General features: G+C 38.2%; 3 protein-coding genes across 4 annotated transcripts; 1 reads left to right on the top strand and 2 right to left on the bottom strand.

Moving 5' to 3' along the window:
* The first annotated feature begins 158 nt into the window (after positions 1 to 158).
* lias (lipoic acid synthetase) lies at positions 159 to 7,408 on the top strand. The gene is made up of 11 exons (XM_068321709.1): positions 159 to 282; positions 490 to 662; positions 1,855 to 1,948; positions 2,695 to 2,775; positions 3,057 to 3,213; positions 3,495 to 3,552; positions 3,643 to 3,771; positions 4,474 to 4,619; positions 4,694 to 4,764; positions 4,853 to 4,964; positions 6,748 to 7,408. The coding sequence occupies exons 1-11, from the start codon at positions 199 to 201 to the stop codon at positions 6,807 to 6,809; spliced, it is 1,167 nt and encodes a 388-aa protein (XP_068177810.1). The 5' UTR covers positions 159 to 198; the 3' UTR covers positions 6,810 to 7,408.
* Positions 7,409 to 7,522: 114 nt separating this feature from the next.
* ugdh (UDP-glucose 6-dehydrogenase) lies at positions 7,523 to 14,681 on the bottom strand. 2 transcript variants are annotated; one of them, XM_068321707.1, is made up of 12 exons: positions 14,607 to 14,681; positions 11,897 to 12,058; positions 11,487 to 11,588; positions 11,176 to 11,376; positions 10,903 to 11,100; positions 9,759 to 9,906; positions 9,504 to 9,598; positions 9,270 to 9,400; positions 8,872 to 9,011; positions 8,378 to 8,469; positions 8,181 to 8,291; positions 7,523 to 8,059 (listed from the first exon to the last, which is right to left on the bottom strand). In XM_068321707.1, exons 2-12 carry the CDS (start codon positions 12,056 to 12,058, stop codon positions 7,949 to 7,951), a joined length of 1,491 nt encoding a protein of 496 aa, XP_068177808.1. In that variant the 5' UTR covers positions 14,607 to 14,681; the 3' UTR covers positions 7,523 to 7,948. The 2 variants fall into 2 exon arrangements, with proteins under 2 accessions (XP_068177808.1, XP_068177809.1); XM_068321708.1 differs by lacking the exon at positions 14,607 to 14,681 and adding an exon at positions 12,874 to 13,126.
* Positions 14,675 to 19,725, bottom strand: map9 (microtubule-associated protein 9). The gene is made up of 14 exons (XM_068321706.1): positions 19,269 to 19,725; positions 19,071 to 19,155; positions 18,381 to 18,887; positions 18,131 to 18,306; positions 17,938 to 18,043; positions 17,791 to 17,849; positions 17,624 to 17,685; positions 17,384 to 17,525; positions 16,734 to 16,820; positions 16,463 to 16,624; positions 16,236 to 16,381; positions 15,627 to 15,762; positions 15,046 to 15,499; positions 14,675 to 14,689 (listed from the first exon to the last, which is right to left on the bottom strand). The coding sequence occupies exons 1-13, from the start codon at positions 19,338 to 19,340 to the stop codon at positions 15,386 to 15,388; spliced, it is 1,854 nt and encodes a 617-aa protein (XP_068177807.1). The 5' UTR covers positions 19,341 to 19,725; the 3' UTR covers positions 14,675 to 14,689; positions 15,046 to 15,385.
* Positions 19,726 to 20,162: the final 437 nt, after the last annotated feature.

Raw genomic sequence — 20,162 nt, 5'->3', positions numbered from 1 at the left:
ATCAGTTTGCTTTGGTGTTGGCTGCGATCGTATTGCTTTTCTTCCTTCCACACATCCACTACTGTACAATAAAATACTGTATAACAACAGTCCTGTTCTCCTACTCTTGTAGAGCACCTGAATGCAGCACCAGACTAAAATAGTCAATCACAGAGGTTTGTTGTCGATGACACTGGTCTTGGTCTGCTAGCGAATGTTATGGCACTTCTCAAACAGAGTTCTTGTGCAGCTGGTCGTTTTCTGACGAACCATGTATGGCTGAGTGCAAGATGCATGTTACACGTGAGTACATACATTCACTGCTTTCATATTCTCCAAACTACAAAAATTTTAGCTAAAAGCTCATGTGTATGCCCGGTCATGGGCCTTCATCATGGGCCTTTGAACTAGCAGTAATGAGAGGAAGTGTGTTTATAATTGATCAAACACGTAGAGAAACAGTGTGAGTGTGCGAGGAGAAACTGAACTAACCCAGTCTTTAATTTATAGGGTTACACCAGCAGTTTTTCAACTGTTGCGAAGTCGTCCGCAGAAAGACAGAACAGAAAAGAGCTCCTCAGCGATGACGGGCCTGACCTACAAGATTTTATTTCAGGGGAGCTATCTGAGAAAAGCAAGTGGGAAGAGTACAAAGGCAACCTGAAGAGACAGAAAGGAGAAAGGCAAGCGAGCACATATGTTATTGATGTTGTCTGTCAAATTTAACTAGAACCCAGGCAGTCACAGAATGCAACATCCCGCGACACCCCTGAATTTAAGATTTTACCCTAACCCACTTGTATAGGATCAAAGCTAGTGCTCTGACCTACTTTCACAGATCAAAGTACTAGCTTTGATCTATGGTCTTACTCACACTGGCCTTCTCCGTCGTCTTTCTATCTTATCCGGTTCCTGAGTGTACAAAAGTTGACCTTGACCTAGTTCTCTCAAGGTTAAGGTCATCATGTCATTTTCATCCCCTTTGCCACCAGAGTAATGTGCTTTTTGTTTCATCTCTCTATCTGCAACGGTTGTGAAGATATTTGGTGGACATACAGACGGACAGACAGACGAACGGATGAACACTGATAATTACAATGCATCACCCCTCATATTGTCTGTTAATGAAGTGTTATCAGAAGGGTTCAAAGACTGAATTGGAGTGCTACAAGAGTGTGTATTCAGTTTAAAGTGTCCTTCTTGACAGATGTTGAGGGATCTTGGATGTTGAGGCATTCTCTTTACACCTCACACTTCTTGTCAGATGTCTGCAATATTTAGAAACACATCCTCACAATATTCTTGTTGGATGATGCTTTTCTTATGAGAATGTAGAAAGGTGCATTTTTTCCAAGAGCACTGCCTTGTACTTGGTTTGACCTAAGACCGGTCACCCCATGGCCTTACTTGATTCACTCGAATTGGAATTAATTAGTCATCAGACCACAAAAGCTCATCATTGAAATGGGCAAGTTATTTTAGGCGATCACAAACCATTTGAGGAACAATGTGCATCAAAGACAATGAAAATAGTTTGGGTTAATATCTAGAGCAGGGAAAACTGGTAGATGCAAATATCAGATCCAGCTCTTTCTGAAATGAGCTTCATGGGCAAAACTGAAGTGAAACCAGAGTTTGATTATCTGACAAAATATACTGTAGCTAATGGATCTTTGTTAGCAAAATATTTAGTGGAACTGCTGCAGAACTGTATGGATATTCAATATTTTAGAATTCTTTGAAAAAGGTGGCGGTTATCTGGTTTTCAGGGTCATTTTTGTTTAACAACTGTAAAGCAGTGTCTAGTTTTTTTCATGGAGAGGAGACTACTATTGCATATGTAGTGAAATGGCTCTGCTGTTGTGTTTGTGACAGGCTGCGACTTCCTCCATGGCTAAAGACAGAGATTCCCATTGGAAAAAACTACAACAAGCTGAAGAACACCTTGAGAGATCTCAACCTCCACACGGTAAGTTAAAGGAATAATGTAAAGAAAATGGCTCGCATAGATGAATGGAGGGACCTAAAGTTACATTCCAATGGAAGAATCATCATATATTAGTTCTTTTATTCATCTTTTTGAAGATCAGACAGTCGTAATTGTCTCGCCATCAGTCGCTTATCTAAATCCGGGTCGTGGATTACGCTGGAGCCTATGCCAGCTGGCCATGGGCGAGAGGCAGGGTGCATCCTGGATAAGTCGCCAGTTCCTCAATAGGCCACACAGAATGACAGACCACCCCTCACACTCACACCTACAGACAGTTTGAAGTGACTAATTTATCTCGGCTGCATGTTTTTTGGAGGTGGGAGAAGGACAGAGAACCTAGAAAGAACACTCACAGACATGGAGATAACATGCAGATGCCACAGAAAAAATACCTTCCTTCTGTGACGCAACAGCGCTACCCACTGCGCCACTGTGCTGCCCCATGTCAATGCAATTATATTTTATTTTTGAATTTTATTCACACTTAACTAGAACTGGTGATTGGCCCACCGACCCTAGTGTGCCCATGCCTGGGCTAACCCCTATACTAACCCTAACCAAACATAACCCCATGTGCGTGGATAAGCAGTTTTCCATGATTAATTCCTTCATTCCTTCAAGATAGTAATATCTTTCATTCATCCATTTAGTCATGAAATTATAAACTTATTATATATTTTATAGCAGGATCTACTGTATTTGCATATGTCTTCTTTTTACCCCAGGTGTGTGAGGAGGCAAGGTGTCCTAACATTGGGGAATGCTGGGGAGGAGGAGAGTACGCCACAGCCACAGCCACTATCATGGTCAGTCTCCTGGAACACTGTGACTCTGCAATGCAACAGAATTCACAAAAACATAGAAAAATAAATGAAGCTCCTTGATGTCGTCTTTGTAGGTCCACTATATAAGAATAGCAGCAATTGAATTAGTTTTGTGTTTTAATTCGTAAACTTTCCATTAGTTCACATATAAGTAACATAGCGCTAGAGAGGGTTTGTAGTTATGAAACTCTATGAATTACTTGTTTCAGTTCTTCAACACAGGTGTAGCTGAGTTCCCTCTCTTTCTCTGTCTCTCTGTATAGCTGATGGGGGACACGTGTACTCGTGGATGCAGGTTCTGCTCTGTAAAGACCGCCCGTAAGCCCCCACCTCTGGATCCAAATGAGCCCTATAATACAGCCAAGGCAATTGCTGCCTGGGGGCTGGACTACGTTGTGCTGACCTCGGTCGACAGGGATGGTAATGGATTGTTATTTTAGTGTACAGTATCTACCTAAATGCTTCCGATTGTGACTTAAAATTGTAAGCAATTTTTTTCAAGAAGAAAAGCTATGTGTCACAAGCAGGATTTTCAAAACATTACAATCATGTTTTAACAGAATACATAAATTCATACAAATACATTTAAAAACATATTTTTTAATTGGTATCTATATGTATATATACAGATTCTGAAAAAAAAAAGAATCATGTCAGTGGTACTAATTTGTCCTAATGCAACTTGTTCCTTTATTTTGCAGATATACCTGATGGAGGGGCTGAGCACTTTGCTAAAACAGTCTCCACCCTGAAGGAGAGGTATAATCTTCCACTCTGGATATAAATACTTTTAGTATCTTAATGTCAGTGCAAATTTGCTAAATCAGCACTTTTGTCTCCCTCATCAAGGGACCATCGGATCCTGGTTGAATGTCTGACCCCTGATTTTCGTGGTGACCTGGCAGCAGTAGAAGAAATTGCCTTGTCAGGGTTAGATGTTTATGCCCACAATGTGGAGACAGTGCGAGAGTTGCAAGGGTACAGATAGCCATTTATCTTATTTTTATTTATATACCAATAAGTGTCTTAACATTTGGCATGTAATTTCTGTATCTTGATAAGATGATATTGTGTTCAGAGTTGGAAGCTTCTCTTTTTTTTTTTAATTTTAGTGGTTAGCTAAAATTTTCACACACTGACTGGTAATTGAACATCCTGCAGTCTTTTAAAACAGTCCAAAGAATAACCTCAAAGAGTGGATCAATGCAAAAGGCAGAAAGTGTTTAATTTTTCTTGTTCTTGCAAAATAGTGTATGGGTGCCGAAAAATGTGTCATGTGGTGCTGTTTTATGGATAATATGTAAAAACAAGTACATTTCAACCATCTATCATCAAACCTCCTGGTTTAAAGTGAAATTAATCTTTTTCAAAATAAGTACTGTACTTGTATAAAATTAAATTGCTGCACCACAGAACTCTTTCTCAAGAGGGAAATCAGCCATAGAGCAGGACAGTGACGCACACACTGATCTGCTGATGGAACAAGAAAGCCATTTCCAGATTGTTAGTGTAAATGCGAAATGAAATGTAGGAATGTAAGCACAGGGATGTCAGATTTAGGTGTGTTCCTCATTTGCAGTACATGATCAAGATGACCTGAGTACTGTATATATCTTGGGTATCTATATTTATATACTGTATTCAGCTTTTTGGTTATTTGTCTGTTTCATCTCATCCAAGGTATGTACGTGACCATAGAGCGAACTTTGACCAGTCTCTGAGTGTTCTGAAGCATGCCAAAAAGGTCAAACCCACTCTGCTTACCAAGACATCAATCATGTTGGGATTAGGGGAGACCGACCAACAGATACTTGACACCTTGACTGGTATGTACATCTGCCGTAAACATTAATGTGAAACATGTTCGTCTTCTAATTGCATTGTTGGTGCAATATTGCAGAGCTACGAGAGGCAGGAGTGGATTGTCTAACACTGGGGCAGTATATGCAACCCACCAAACGCCACCTAAAGGTACAAACATGACACATGGTTGAGTTTATTGAAATGCTGCATAAGAAAAATGAAGGTTAAATGAATTGAAATGTGGGGTTGCTTTTAGGTGGAAGAATACATCACTCCAGAGAAGTTTGCCCACTGGGAGAAAGTGGGGAATGATATGGGTTTTGTGTACACAGCCAGTGGGCCACTGGTACGCTCTTCCTACAAAGCAGGTAACAAAGACATTTCTGAGAGCAGGCGTAGCGGTTAATTCACCCCTTGTAATATTTTATACTCAAGGAATTTAAAAATGTTCTAATTTGCAAATTTCTTAGAAAGTTTTATAGTAACTTTAATTGATTATCTTGAAATCACTGGCTGTATTTTAGCTACAATACATAGGTACAGGTACAATAAGTCTATTTGTGCTGCAGATGTTGAAAATTCTTCATCTTTTGGGACTTTTTTGGGTGGAAACAAATATTTTATTTTTTTTAGTAATTTAATTTATTTAAAAAATATCTTTATAAAATATAGATTGTTTTAAAGCTTGTGTTTTGTGCCTAAAGATGAGTAAAAACACTTTTTAAAAAAAATCCTGAGGGTATCATAGTTTGTACATGACGGGATTAATTGTATCAGTGAGAATATCATACAGGCATTGAAAGAACAATCTAACAATGTTTTAAGGGCCATGAAGTTCTCCACATGGGGGCCCTCTCCTCAATCAGAGCTTACCAGAGTTGCTCTTAAGTATGTGGAGGATTTTACGCCCTATGAACTCCTCTGGAAACTGGGCATATACACAAATACAGAGAAGTAGCCATGTCATCACACAAGGTTGTCAGACCTGAAGTTCATCATACCTCAGATTTATTGTTTTGGTGCAGGCCTGTCATATGCTGCAAATAGTTTCTGCTGCAGTCACGTGATGCTGGTCTGAACCTGTTTCTGAGGTGCAGCAGGAAGATATGTTGATCCTGATTCTGGGTCGTCATACATGATCAGTCAGGCCAGTAGGCTGACCTTCTTCTCTCTACATAATGCTGCCACAGATGCATTATAGTGGAATGTTGAACATTCACCACCCTAGCATCTCTTTTGATGGACTCCCTGCTTCCACCATGCTATTCACGCATTCCCGGTCATGCTGCCCCAGCCTTTGCGTCCTTGCAGATGGTATTTCCTTATCAGTTTTTAATCCTTTTTATTGGGAAGGGTTAGTATAACAAGGGAGTAGTAGCCATTTGGGATTTACTTGATTGAGATTATGGCTATTTCTCACCAAAAAAAATTAGACTGAAAAAAGAAATCAAGAATTATTTCAGAATTTGCCTCATTATTTATTTTTCATTATTGGGCCAAAAGGTTTGTTTTTCGAGTCCATATAAACCCTCAATACTCCTTGTTTTTTTTTTTACTCTGCTCAGGTTTTACAATATCTGTGTCTACCAGGCATCTTTTCTGTTCTAAAAATCAATATTTGAAAATTTTCCAGCAGTACAGTAATGGCTCTCAAGAAAGTGTCAGAACACAAATAGGATTAAAATCCACATAAAACTCATTGTAACAGTTTAGAAGTGTAAAAGTTGCCAGTCACGCTTTAGATCAATCACAATGCCTCCTAGTGAGAATAATTACTAAAAACAATAATTCTTCTTTTGTTTAATGGTGCTAACAGGGACAGTTTCTGCATTGAATTTTGAAATACTGAGGACTTATTTGAATTTAAATTTCATCATTTTTAAACTTTCAGGTATAAAGCAAATATGTGGGCTTTATCTCTCAAATAACATTATTTAACATGAGTAATGGATCATTGCTGTAATTGTAGTGGGTGATATTTTACAAAACAAAGGTCCCAAAGCTAACTGCTGTCTGCCTAAAGGATAACACCTTCTGATCACTGTTCATGTGCATCTATAAAGAGAATAGAGAAAACTTCCCTGTTTAATTCTTCATTAAATTCATAATGGTCAGTGAATATTTTTTTAATCCATGCTTTTTCATTTACAGGCGAGTTCTTCCTGAAAAATCTATTGAAGAAGAGAAAAGAAGAAGTGACAAGTGCAAAATAAAATGCACAAAAGCAGTAGCTTCTACTTAATTTCTAAAGCATCACAGCTTTACTTCAGTATCTGCAGCACAGGAAACATGTTTAGCACACTGTGAGTAGGAACAAAATTTTCAAGCTCTAGCAAGAAGGTATTTATGAAGGTTCAGTAGAGTTGAGACCATTCCATTCAACACTTGCCATCTGCGATTCATTGGTGACAATTCCCAAAGGCCTACATGAAATGGGAGCGGGGATAGAAGAGAACAGGTAGAGCTTCAGAATAATGTCTCTGCCAGCAGGAAATAGCCTGATGTTGGCAGAAGCTGTACTCATCTATCAGGAACTCTTCCCTTCAGGGCCTCGAGTGTCTGACCTTTTAACACCGGCCGTATATTAGTTCCAATGTCTTTTGCTTCATGATCAGGACTGATGAGTTAATGAAGCAAAAGTTTTTGTGTCTGATGCTCTTGTAGATATGTGATAAAAACAAATCTATGCTCTATTTTAAAGTTGTCAGATGCAGAAATGTACATATAGGTTCCTATATCTGTACCAACTTGTGCAAACTACTTTTTTTTTACACAAAAAAACTATAAATTACACTTGAAAGATGTGTTCTATTTAGGCACTGATTAAACTAAATATATATAGATATATATGTACATTAAATTAAAAAAAACTGAAGAAGATTCGCTGGTATGATTTTTTATTATTGATTTGGTCAACAGGCACAAGTGGAGGGATGTATCACATTTTATTGCATTGACAGCACAGGACTAATACTACTTAATAAACATGATTTTATAAAAAATATTCTTAAAAAATAGTATCAAATTTAGCAACAAGTTGATTATATAGGATATACTGTGGGAAACTGCATGTATGCTAAAAGCTGTAATTTGGAATAGACTAGAGAGGGTGCATGTGTGATTCTATCTAAAATATTTGGCTCACAAATGCTACAATTCATTCAAACATTCATGGATCACATTCTCATGATTTAGGACTGAAGGTCCAACTTCTCCCCCTCACTCAACCAACAAGGGAGTCACCCTTTTGATCATTAGGTATGTACCAACTGCAGGAGGGGGTCAAATGTTTCACCAGCAATAAAAAGGCTGGGAGAGGAATGTGCTGCATTGTGTGTGGATGAAGTAAGTTTTAGACTTTGGCTTTCTTGATGGGAGGTTCAGTTGCAGGGATACGAGGACACACTGCAGCCGGGGTGAAGGGCATTCGTGTTGCAATCACTTTCTTACCGATAGTCTCAATCTGCAGAAAAAAGTAGCAAAATAGGTCAGGAGCAGTCATCAAATTACCTGCCTAGTTTCTAAACGCCACATGTTCATTTTGATGTCATTTTAGTTTTGTTGCATCTTTCCTGTTCGGTCACCTGGAAGCCAATGTTCTGTAGTTGTGGGTGGAGGTGGTCAAGAACCCGGCGACCATCAAATATAAAGGCTGGCTTCAGCATCTTCTTGTAAATCTTTTCATAGTCCAGTTCCTATGTTGGAATTAAAGCACGAGCATTGATGACTTGTGTTTATTGAAAATAAAAGATAGTTGATTTAAAAAATGTGGGCTTGTGACCTTGAACATGTCCCACTCAGTGCAGATGACCAATGCATGTGCACTCTGGCATGCTTCGTACGGGTCTGAGGTAACAGTGACCAGCTCTGATACTAAGAAAAAAACAAAATAATTCTTTCATTAATGAATGAGGAGTTTGGTCTTATCGAGGGATCATCACAGATAGGCATTCAGATGAAATATTGTGCTGAGACCCCCATTTCACACTATACAGGGGTAAATTCTAAGAAAAAACTACAGTAGTTCAATTACACTGATTTTAAGTTTCAGAATGTCATGAGTGAACATCTCCAACATGGATAACTTCTCTTCAGGGCAGTCATTAACTTGCCTTGAAATTTAGAAGACTGACCATGTCATCAAAACTTGAGACCCCTGTCCTTATTGTATTATTCCCTAACTCCAATTGTTTCCAATAAACTCTGTGCTGCCTACGTAACAAGGGCAAATGGTGAACAAAAATACTAATAGGTGACTTTTTAAGCTTTACAGACCTCTTTCTGGGTTGTCTTCGGAGATACTGGGCTGGGAGAGGTCATGCATGATTTGTTCCTTTACAACTTTGGGGTCGTAGATGAACAGTTTGGCTCCCTCATCCATCAGGTACTTAGAGATGTAGATGCTGGATGACTCCCTGGAGTTAAACACAAAAAAATGAACTCTGATCAAGGCTGTAGTTAACCATAGGATGTTGGCAGGCAGTTATATAGAATAAGTAATTATGCTGTGTGTTTTGTATTTACAAATGGTGCACACAAAAAAGCTTTTGAGGCATCTTTTACAAGCAATGCTACTGAGTAACCGAGCAGCTGGGAGAAAAAACCAAAGACTTGAGGATTAAGAGGTGGTAAATGAAAAAAGTTGGGAGAAAACAACATGAAATAAAACCAACCTTGTGTCACCTGTGTCTTTTTTGAAGGAGAAACCCAGCAGAGCAATCTTTTTGCCAGTAACAGTGTTAAAGAGGCAGTCAATAATCCTGCAGGCAAACCTCCGCCTTTGGTATTCATTCATGTCTATCACCTGTGGAAGTGATAAAGAGAAAGTGAGGGGAATAGAGTGGAGACAGCTTCCAGTTGCCTTTGTCATAATAAAAAAACAACTATTAGTTTCAATAGTGTCTCACCTGCTGCCAATAGGAGGCTACCTCAGGTAAGTTCAGGGCCTCGCACAGGTACACCAAATTCAGGACATCCTTTTGGAAACAGCTTCCACCAAAACCTGACCAGAATGTCAAAGACGCAGGCACAGTAAACAACACTTCATCTGCATTTAGCTCATATAAATGGTGTACACACACACACACACACACACACACACACACACACACACACACACACACACACACACACAAAATAACCGTGTTTGGTATGTTTCTTACCTATACTGGCTTTAAGAAACTCTTTGCCTATTCTGTGGTCCATACCAATAGCCTTGGCAACCTCCTCCACATCAGCCCCAGTGGCCTCACACAGAGCACTGATACTGTTTATGCTGCTAATTCGTTGTGCAAGGAATGCATTGGCTGCCTACAAAACACAAACCAACTTGGTTTGGATCACATGTATCAAACTCAAGGCCTGGGGGCCAAACGTGGCCTGCCACATCATTTTATGTGACCCGCGAGAGCATAAAAGGTCAGTGTCTGAAAATGAATAGGTCCAAAGTGTGCTTTGACCATAAACTACATTTCCCATAATGCACTAATTAAGCCCATTTTAACTTTGACAAAAAGGTTTTGAGCAAAGTTAATGTCATAACTTGCTTGATGTTATATTTCTGTACAATTTCCTCCGGGATTAATAAAGTATTTATTCTCTTGGATAGTTATGATCCTTGATTGATGCAGTTTTGTTGGTTTCATAACCCGACAAATTAAAAGAATTTATGTTGCAACAGAGAAACAAGCAAACATATTTTTTCTGTGTAACTGTAATGTTTGTAACTTGAATAAGTAATAAATTCAGGGTTACTTAACATTAGGGAGTAGTTACATTTATTTTATATTACATTGAGTTACATTCAGTTACATTTATTAGTTACATCTGGCTCTTTGAGGACAACCATTATGCTGATGTGGCCTTTGGTGAAAATGAATTTGACACCCCTGGTTTAGACTGTAGAGCTAAAAGCAGAGTACAGACCATTCAAAGAAACACATAGAAATTACTGTAGCTTTCTGTTTTCTTAAATCACACAAATACATTCACACCTGGTTCACGTCCAGCAACCGTTAGTAGTTTTCATGAATCTTTGGTAAAGATTAAGGCATTATTATTTTAATATTAACAGAAATATGGGGTACATCTAAGCTCAGTCAGTCAAGAGAATGTGCATCCCATATATCTAACAGCAGCGTGCCTTCAGTTCCACCCATATCTCCTTGCCCCTCTGAGACATTATATAAGCAAATTTGAATATATTCTTATGTTTTATTGACAAAAATAATTAAATAAAATGCATCCAGCATTGAGAAATAGAAAGAAACATAAAAAAAATGTCATTAGCCGCAGCCCTATACTCACCAGTTTGGAAAGTTCAGATGACCAGGTGTTGGTGGTGATGATTCGAGATTTGGGGACCCAGTGCTCATAAACTGCACACAGTGCTCTGATTGCCCTTTGACCTTCAGCTGTTTCATCACCACCGATGAGGACACGGTCTGGCTCCTTCAGGTCCTTCACTGCTGTCCCCTCTGCCAGGAACTCTGGATTGGACAGAACCTGAAGCAATGACACAACTTTAGCAGCTTGAAGAACTAAAGACGACAGGACGATCCTCAATGCTCGACTACACACCTGTAGGTTGAGGCTGGGTTTGGTGTTGGCATCAAATATCCGTCTAATACTCTCAGCAGCTCGGACGGGTACAGTGCTCTTCTCTGTGACAATCTTGTAGCCATCAGAAACTTCTACAATCCGCCGAGCACAAGCTTCAATGAACTTCAAGTCGGCTGCACGACCCTTCCCCATCCCATAAGTCTTGGTTGGGGTGTTCACCTAAGGAGGAAGTAAAATTCAATTGATGTGTCATTGCCTTTTCTGTTTCACTGGTCAAACAACAGAATATCTGTTTCAACATGTGCAGACGCAGGGGCTGATGTACTTACAGAGATGAAAACAAGGTCTGCATCCCTGATGGCTGAATCTATGTCTGTGGAGAAAAACAAATTTCTCCCTCTGCATGATTCAACCACCTCTTTCAAACCCGGCTGGGTGGAAAGAGACAGGAAATGAGACAGGGACAGGGAGTCAGTGAATGTGTAATACGAACAGGGCACAGTTAGACATGTGAAGTTAGTTCTCCGTTATTGGCTGCCAACTGCTCTCTACACTAGTCATGATGATGTAATACCCTGTGGTTATGTTTGACGTAGGGAGGTTGCAACACTTAATGGTCTGGAATTGACTACATTTGCAGTTGCGTTGCCATCCATTGTTTCATCACTATTAAATTCAATTCACAACCCCCCCCCCACACACACACACACACACATTCTTTGAGACACAGATATGATACCTCATATATGGGCAGAGTATCCGAGTTCCAGGCTTTGATGCGAGACTCGTTGATGTCCACAACAGTCACTACAATCTCTGGACACATGTTAGCGATAACACTACATGTTGGGCCTCCGACATACCCAGCACCAATGCAACAGATCCTCTTTATCTGAAACATCTGTGAAAGTAGAGTGAAAGAGCAAGTTAAAAAAAAAAAAAAAACATGAATCATGAGACAATACTAAAACTAAATGAAGAACTGTAACCCAGAAAACAAAAAGTGTAAAACTTGTAATGTTTTATAGTGTTCAGTTTTTTTTTCATGGTGAAACTGTTTCAAGGGAACCTAAAACTCATCAGCTGAGATTTGTGTTGAACAGTAAGGATCTTATTTTGAATAATCAACAATTAGTTGACATGGCTTAACAAATTCCTAAAACCTTGAGCTTGGAAGACAGTTAAAACATTTATCTATATAAATAAATTAATTTGAATCAGCTCGTTATTGGATTAATTGCATCATTGGAGGCTCCACACGTATCACTCGATTCGTCAGTCCCAGTCGAACCACTGCAGGCTGGTGGAGAACAAGGAGTCATTCATGGAAACTCTGCCACGTCTAGCGAACACCACCAATCATCTTTTCACAACTTACCTACTCCTAGATCACATTAGCACTGCCACAAATCCAACGTGACTGTGTGTGGAAAGACGACGCATTTACGCCACGATCTGCGTTATGTCTTCATGAGCAGACGAAACCAATCACAACAAATCAATGGCCAATCCTTCTGAATTACTAGCCAGCAAACCTTAGCTAATACAGTCCTGCTTTAGCTTGCCACCTCGACACTGTGAACTTCAGGAATGAACAAATTCTGTTTCCTCCTTTAAAAGTATCTCATCGTGATTACCGTAGCTTCAGACAGAGCAACTCTTCTCAAAAGGCTATTTTAACAAACTAATACATCACTGATCGACGCACACACTCACCTTTTCTTTAGTCTAAGGCTTCCGTGGTCTAATTAAAACAGAGATGGGATACCTCCACCTTCTCTGTTACGCTGTGGGGGAGACACTTCCGCTATAATATTTTCAAAGTAAAAGCACCAACTTCATTCTTTGCTTCCGTCAAAATAGACGAAGTGTGGAAAAAAATATAGAATATCGTGAGTGAATTGTAAGTAAATCACAGGTAAATGTAACTAGTGATTAATTTAAGGGAAAATATGTTTTTATTTTAATGTGGTTGTATATCTCTATCTATCTATCTATCTATCTATCTATCTATCTATCTATCTATCTATCTATCTATCTATCTATCTATCGATTTTTATGAATAATATTGGTCTTTAATACCCCACCCCCACAAAAAAAGAAAAGAAAAAAGGGAAGGTCATCTGCAAGAAGCTGGTATACAGTCTCACTCATCCAGGACATGTTGAATGAATACCACGGGTGGGGCAACATGACCCGGATCATTCCATTGGCATGCTGATGCTGAAGGCGGGGTGGACACACACACACACACACACACACACACACACACACACACACACACACACACACACACACACACACACACACACACACACACACACACACACACACACACACACACACACACACACACACACACACACACAATTTCACTTACTTTGACATTCCTGGTCTTATCATGATTTCTGTGAATTAACTCTAAACTACCGTACAGATTTTTATCAAACCATGTTGAGGGGTTTGTCAAATTGTATGGAAGAAGAATCCATTTAGTTTCTGAGTGTGTGGACAAAGGGGTAGAATCAGGAAATTCAAATTCTTTTTTAACTGAATGTAATTGCAAATCCTGTGGGAAAGAAGTCATATTATGAGGGTTAAGTTTTCAGTGTGCTCTGTTTTGGTTAAATACGGCTGTTGCTAATTACTGTACATGCCTATAAAGGGAAGTCAAAATTATCCTTGATGGAATGTTACCAAACACGTAACTATTCTTATATTGTCTTAGTACTGTGATGTCAGAGGATCACAAAAAACTTTGTCTAAGCTTACACAAGGAAGCTTATGCAAAAACGCCTAAACCAGTTTTTATTCGTTTTTTGTACGAATGAACACATCAAGTGAGTGAGCACAACAGGGTGAACATCCTCTGCTGACTCAGCAGCTCTGACTGCAGGGTGGGTTGCCATCCCAAAGGACATCATTGGAATTTTTAATCTGTCTATGAGAAGCATTACTGCTCCTTTATTAACTCTGACGGGGGCCACACACAAACTACTGATTGTGCCATAATTCAACTGTGTCACCCGAAGAATTTATGGTGCTTATTATTTAGTGTAGCATTTGACATGTCAATCAATCATCAGTCGGCTTTTATTTGTAACGCGCTTAATCACATACACAGACGTTTCGAAGGGCTTCAATGTCTCTGTTGTTATAAGTGATTAAATTGAGATTTAAATAAAACTTAATAACAAAGAACATCTATTATTTTTAAATAATACAAACTGCACATGCACAGTCAATGTAGTAGATTCTTTAAGGCGCATGTCATCATGTCATGTATATTGACTAAATGGATTAAAAACACACACTGCTGTAGAATGATTCCTGTCTAAGGGAAACAAAATTTTTGGTAAAATATTTGACTTTGAATTTGTTATATTGTCTCTCAAAACTGGCTTTAGTATGGAAAGTAGGACTACTGTTTATAGATAAATATGTCTTACCTTTCAATATGCAGCTTTTAGTAGTCAGACAGCACTAGCATGGATTGTAGAATCAGAAGAGTTTCCCAGCACTGTTAGGGAGTCTTTTATACAACAATAGAGTAGGAGGAGCCCTCAGTGCAGTCATAACCAAATTTCACAACAGCATTCATTCATTATAAGACATCTGGGTTCCAGTGTGTTTGAGTTGTAAATTCAAGATCATTCTCACTGCATAAATTTGTCCAGTGTCACTCTTATTGTGGGTACAAGGACACTTAAAAAGAAATGTAGATTTTTCACTTCAGTGCATCACATTTATAACTACTTCTTACACTCTAAGTATATGTTTTGGATCATGGAAAATGAAAAAAGTGAAAATGAATAAAAAGAGAAAAAAACACGTAGGGAAAACGAACAAATCAGACAAACAAACATATGTTTAAAATAAAATACTTACGTATCAGGTTACTTTTTTGTGTGAAGTTTTTGAACCTAAGATAAAACAAACCAACAGCCTTTCACATCAATATTAATTCGATCACTAATTACTAGTTTATTAGAGAATAATGTAAGGCCACACAAGTTTTTGCAAGTAAACATGAAAATGTCACATAAGCACATAAATTTAACATCATTGCCAGCATTTACTCAAATAGAATTTTATTCTCACAAAACGAAGTTGCTAATGTAAACTGTCCCAAAAAAAGTAAATCAAGCAGCATAAAACTATTCAAATGTACTTCAAATGTAACACACAGACACCAGACATTTTCAGGTTATTATGTTACTTTTAAATGTTACTTTCCAAATGGTGTTATTTTATTAGGTGGGCTCCAAGGTGGAGGTGGACTGAGTATTGCTTGTATTCTCCTCGCTTCTTGCTGTCTTCTCCCTTGTCGATCTTTCCGTGCCTGTTAGACAAAGTATATCACAAGAAATCAACTCTTCTTGTTGCCTTTACTGAACCCCCCCCCCCCAAATAAAACAGAACTTTGCTGCCACTAATCACTGATATCACAAGCAATTAATTGTACTTACTAGCCACTTTTCATACACCTCCAAAGCCATCAGATCTCTTTCTTCTTTCATGTATTGTTCCTCTTCTGCCTTATTTTTAACTGCCTTAAGCTCCATCGTGACTTTTTCATGGAGACCATCTGTCTTCTTTTCATACCTTTGTATTAGATGGGAAATACTTGTCATGCTCCTACTGCCTCTGTCTCTCTTTCTCGACACACACACAAGCACACACACACATGTGCACACACACGCTGATAGGATGTTCCAAATACTGACTAGGTTAATATGTGGAAAACTCCACTGGCTCACAAAAAGTTTTTATCCTTTGCAGATAAAACATAGCTTCACAGCTGGCTTTTGCTGCCATCTAGTGACACATCATTTGGACAACACTGTTGAGCGTCTGCAGTATTTGAAATGCACCACCACTTATTTTCATTATAAATATCTCAATATTGAAATACAGTACAATCCTACCATACCAGCCATGGAAAAGACAGTATTTAATCTACAAATGCACAAGTAAACATGACATTTTGCATTTGTAGAGGTTAGTGCACAGGCAGATCATGTTTTATCACTCTTTAAATATGTAAATAATAACCAAAAGTTAAACTGCACACTCACCAGTTAGAAAAGGCAGATTTGCTCTGTCTTTTTCGTTCATCCTCTTTTTCTTGCTTTTTTAACAACAGTTCATTTTCAGCTTCTCTTTGTTTTCTGTACTTCTCTTTGCTTTGTTGATCATGCTGATGTTTCCATTGTTCAAACACCTGTAATTTTCACATTAAACATATACTTTCCCACAAAATGGCTTTTTAGATCTGTTGTTGTACAATGAACAGCTACCATACCTGTTTAGCAGATTGTCTTTTCTGTTCTTTCTCTTCAATCCTCCTTTGCTCTTTTCTGATATTATCTTGCTTCTCTTTGGCTTTCACTTTGAGATTTTCAGTTTTCTTTTCTTTCCATGCCTCAAATGCTGCAGCAGCAGCTTCCCTCTTAACTTCTTCTTCCTAGAAAGCAGCCAGCATGAACATAACCTGTGTTTCTTTAATAATGTTCTGGATAAGTTTGGTCAGTTTGATCTGTAGTCCCAATTGATTAAAAAAAAGGAAAATGTACCTTTTTTTTAGATTCCTTTAGTATTTCTTCCTTCTTCTTCAGCAGCATGTTCTCTCTTAACTTTTCCTTATGCTTTTGAAGCCAGTTCTTTTAGGACAACAAAGAGACGAGGAGAAGATAAGCGTGATTGATACCTTCAAATGACTGTAATGATTGATAAACACCAGTGGTGGAATGTAGTGTGTACAAACAAAATCTATTCAAATAAAATTCAATTTTAAACTAAGCCACATCCAACAGGAAATTGTTGTACCACACAACAATTTGGTATTGACGTTTCATTCATTCATTCACTGTCAATACCTCCAGCTGTCGTGTGTTGTGGTGTTTACTTTTTTACTCTGTTAAACTGCAATATGACACTGTTCAAGGCTTCTCTATTTAATTGAATTATTGTTGAAAAGGTATATTTCAAATCTATATTTCAAATCCAAATCGGTTCTTTCTTGCCCTCATTCTATTTGATGATAGACATGTAGAATAATGTAGTGAGGAAGACATTCTTAATGCTCTACATAGTGTGTAGGACAACTACCCTGATGCATACATTGTTTGCCATAACATGCAGGACACAGTAAAACCACTGAATGTTTTATATCCTATAGTATAAAAGAAGAACAAAAACAACACATGTTCATTCTCACACTGACCTGATATATGGCAGCTCTGAATGAGTTTGCTGTTTGTGTTTCATGCTGGCAGATTTCACCATCCAGAACTTTGAGAGAGCCCAGATATCTTGATTCCACTTTTCTGGAGCACGCAGATTTCTTGGAAGTCTTAGAGTGAGAACTTGATATTCCAATATGTGAAATAATATCCAGTCAGACTTCTATCATTCTTATCCATAAATATGCAGGCATGTTAGCTGCAGTAGATAATTTACTTACCTGGTGTCACATATATTTTCATGGCCATAAGAGAGTTGATCTGAGCCATTGACTACATTTGGCTGAAAACAGTAAAACGGTCACTGAGTTTGAAAATGAACATAAAAGGAGGCAGAACATATCAAACATGAGACAACCATAAATACATCAAATAATGAATGACTTACATTTAAGTCATCAAATGATGTGGAGTACTTTCTTTTACTGTCATCAAAAATTAAGCCATCTAAAACAATACATTAAATAATAAAAAGATCATGGCGTTAATAATAAACAGAAAACAAGGTTATGGTGCTGAACATAGTGTGTATTACCTCTGGATGCAGAGTCAGCTGTGGACTTTGTGAAAAACTGCAACTGTTCACTCTCGCTTGAAGATTTGCTAAGGTTACCTGGAAGTACCTCCTCTCCTTCTGTTAGCTAAATGATAAAATAACATTAGACAAAAACAATTGAAAGATGTAATCTGCCTTTAAAAATGATGAAAAAACAAGCAGTGTAACACACATTTGGACTGGAATTCCTTTTTGAAATGTTGCTAGGTACGTCAATAGATGCAGAAGACGTCTGAAGTCTGGCAAGATCTTGAGATTTCCCATCTTCTTGGTTCATGTCGTGACTCGTCAATCCAAGAGTTCTTTGCCTCGGTTTTGGCCTTGGTAGCTCCTTCTCAGGAGCCCTACCTGAATAATAATAGTTGGTAAATAACGTAAAATGTACCCTTTATTACTTGTCAACGAAACACTGTAAACAGAACCTGCTGAGGACATGTCTTTGAGGTCAGCTGCTGATAAAAGTGGAGTCTGACAACATTCTTCCTGAAAATAGTGTCTCTTCTCCCCAGAATGTGGAGCTTCCATCACGTTGTTGTCACTTGGTGAAGGCATATCCATTGTAGCGTCCTCTGTTTGGTATGAGAGAGATTCACGTGCACCCCATCTTGCAGTATGAAGATCAGCAGGCTCTTCATAGTTCTTTTCAAATTGTGCATCATCCTTGGAGTTTTGTGAAGAAAAGCAGTCACTCTCATCAGTATGCAGAGAGATAGACGGGTCAGGAGGCTTGTTTTCATGTGAATCTGATGTTGTGGTGTCATCTGAGGGAGGGATGATTCTTTGGGTTTTCATAAACGAAACTCTTTTCGTTCTGCCAGGTTTGTCTTCATCATCTGAAATCTGAAAGTCGTAGACTTTATTTTTACTCCTCTCAGCCTTGAATTTACTGGCCTTCTTTTTTCTTAAATTGAGGAGTTTATTTAGAAAATCTGTGAAATGTAGAAATATATAGGTAAACATATATGTACATACTTCATCAACAACAAAACAATCTAACCCCAAGATCAGTGACTGGACCAGCATTTATTTTTTGCTTTTTCTGAATCATGATTTTCATGAATCATTGTTATATACATAGTTATGTAATGCAGTTATGCAAGGTCCTGCCTTACCATCTTCATCCTCTGTGAATCCATCTGAGTATTGATCTGTGGTGGTTTTACTTGCCCTGGCAGAGACAGCAGCCTCAAGTTCGTCCTACAACAACACAAATTCAGAATGACTTAACACTTCACGGGAACTTTGGAGATTCATTCCTCTTTTCTGATTCTCTTACTTCTTTTATTGTTCCGATTACACAATCCGGTTACCTGAAATGTTGTTCTTTTCGATGTTTTCGGGCTTTTCGTGTAAGCCAGAGTCCTACAGTCCTGAGTTGTCATTCTGAAAACGGTGAAACTAAACGCAATAAATTAAAACCGAGCTTTTTAAAAAAAAAAAAAAAAAAAGGATTTAGTTTCGTGGTAATGCGTTCATCGCTGCCTAATGCTCGTCTGGTTCGGCGTAAGCTAGTTTAGCTATTAAGCGTCTTAGCCTACCGTTATAACTACATCACCGGTATGGAAGGTTTTGTCAACACGTGGCTGTTGTCTGGTTTAATTCATGGTATGCTGATAACCGGTAGGTACCCGTACTGATAATGCTACACCCGAATGCACGGGACACCGCACCACGATCAAAGCTGGTGGAAGTGTAACCAGGGAAACGTCAACTTCCGTTTGGCCACCGCGCATGCTTACAGTTGTCACCATTCATTCATTCATTCGTCTGCCGCTAGTTCCGCTTATGGCGGCATATTAAAATAAAATAAAATAAAATAAAATAAAATAAAATAAAATAAAATAAAATAAAATAAAATAAAATAAAATAAAATAAAATAAAATCACTGAATCACACAAAAGGGGCCAAAAACTTCCCACACAGAGAAAAAACCCGAGCAATAAATAACATTCTTATTCTTATTATGAATCTCTTTACAATTTCTGTACTTTGCACAATGGATGTTTATCATGAATCATTGTTTCATGCATACAAGTATTTTAGTCACTGCTGTGATAGCAATGATACATGATAAACATGTACCAATGGTTCATGATAAACATCCATCGTGGAAAATACAGAAATTGTAAAGAGATTCATAAAAAGACAAGAATAAAAATAAGATACTATAATACCATGCTATAATAAATAAAATGATAATAAGC

The sequence above is a fragment of the Antennarius striatus genome, chromosome 8, assembly GCF_040054535.1.
Source record: "Antennarius striatus isolate MH-2024 chromosome 8, ASM4005453v1, whole genome shotgun sequence".
In the NCBI taxonomy this organism is placed as follows: Eukaryota; Metazoa; Chordata; class Actinopteri; order Lophiiformes; family Antennariidae; genus Antennarius; species Antennarius striatus.
This window is presented reverse-complemented; position numbering and strand designations above follow the sequence as displayed.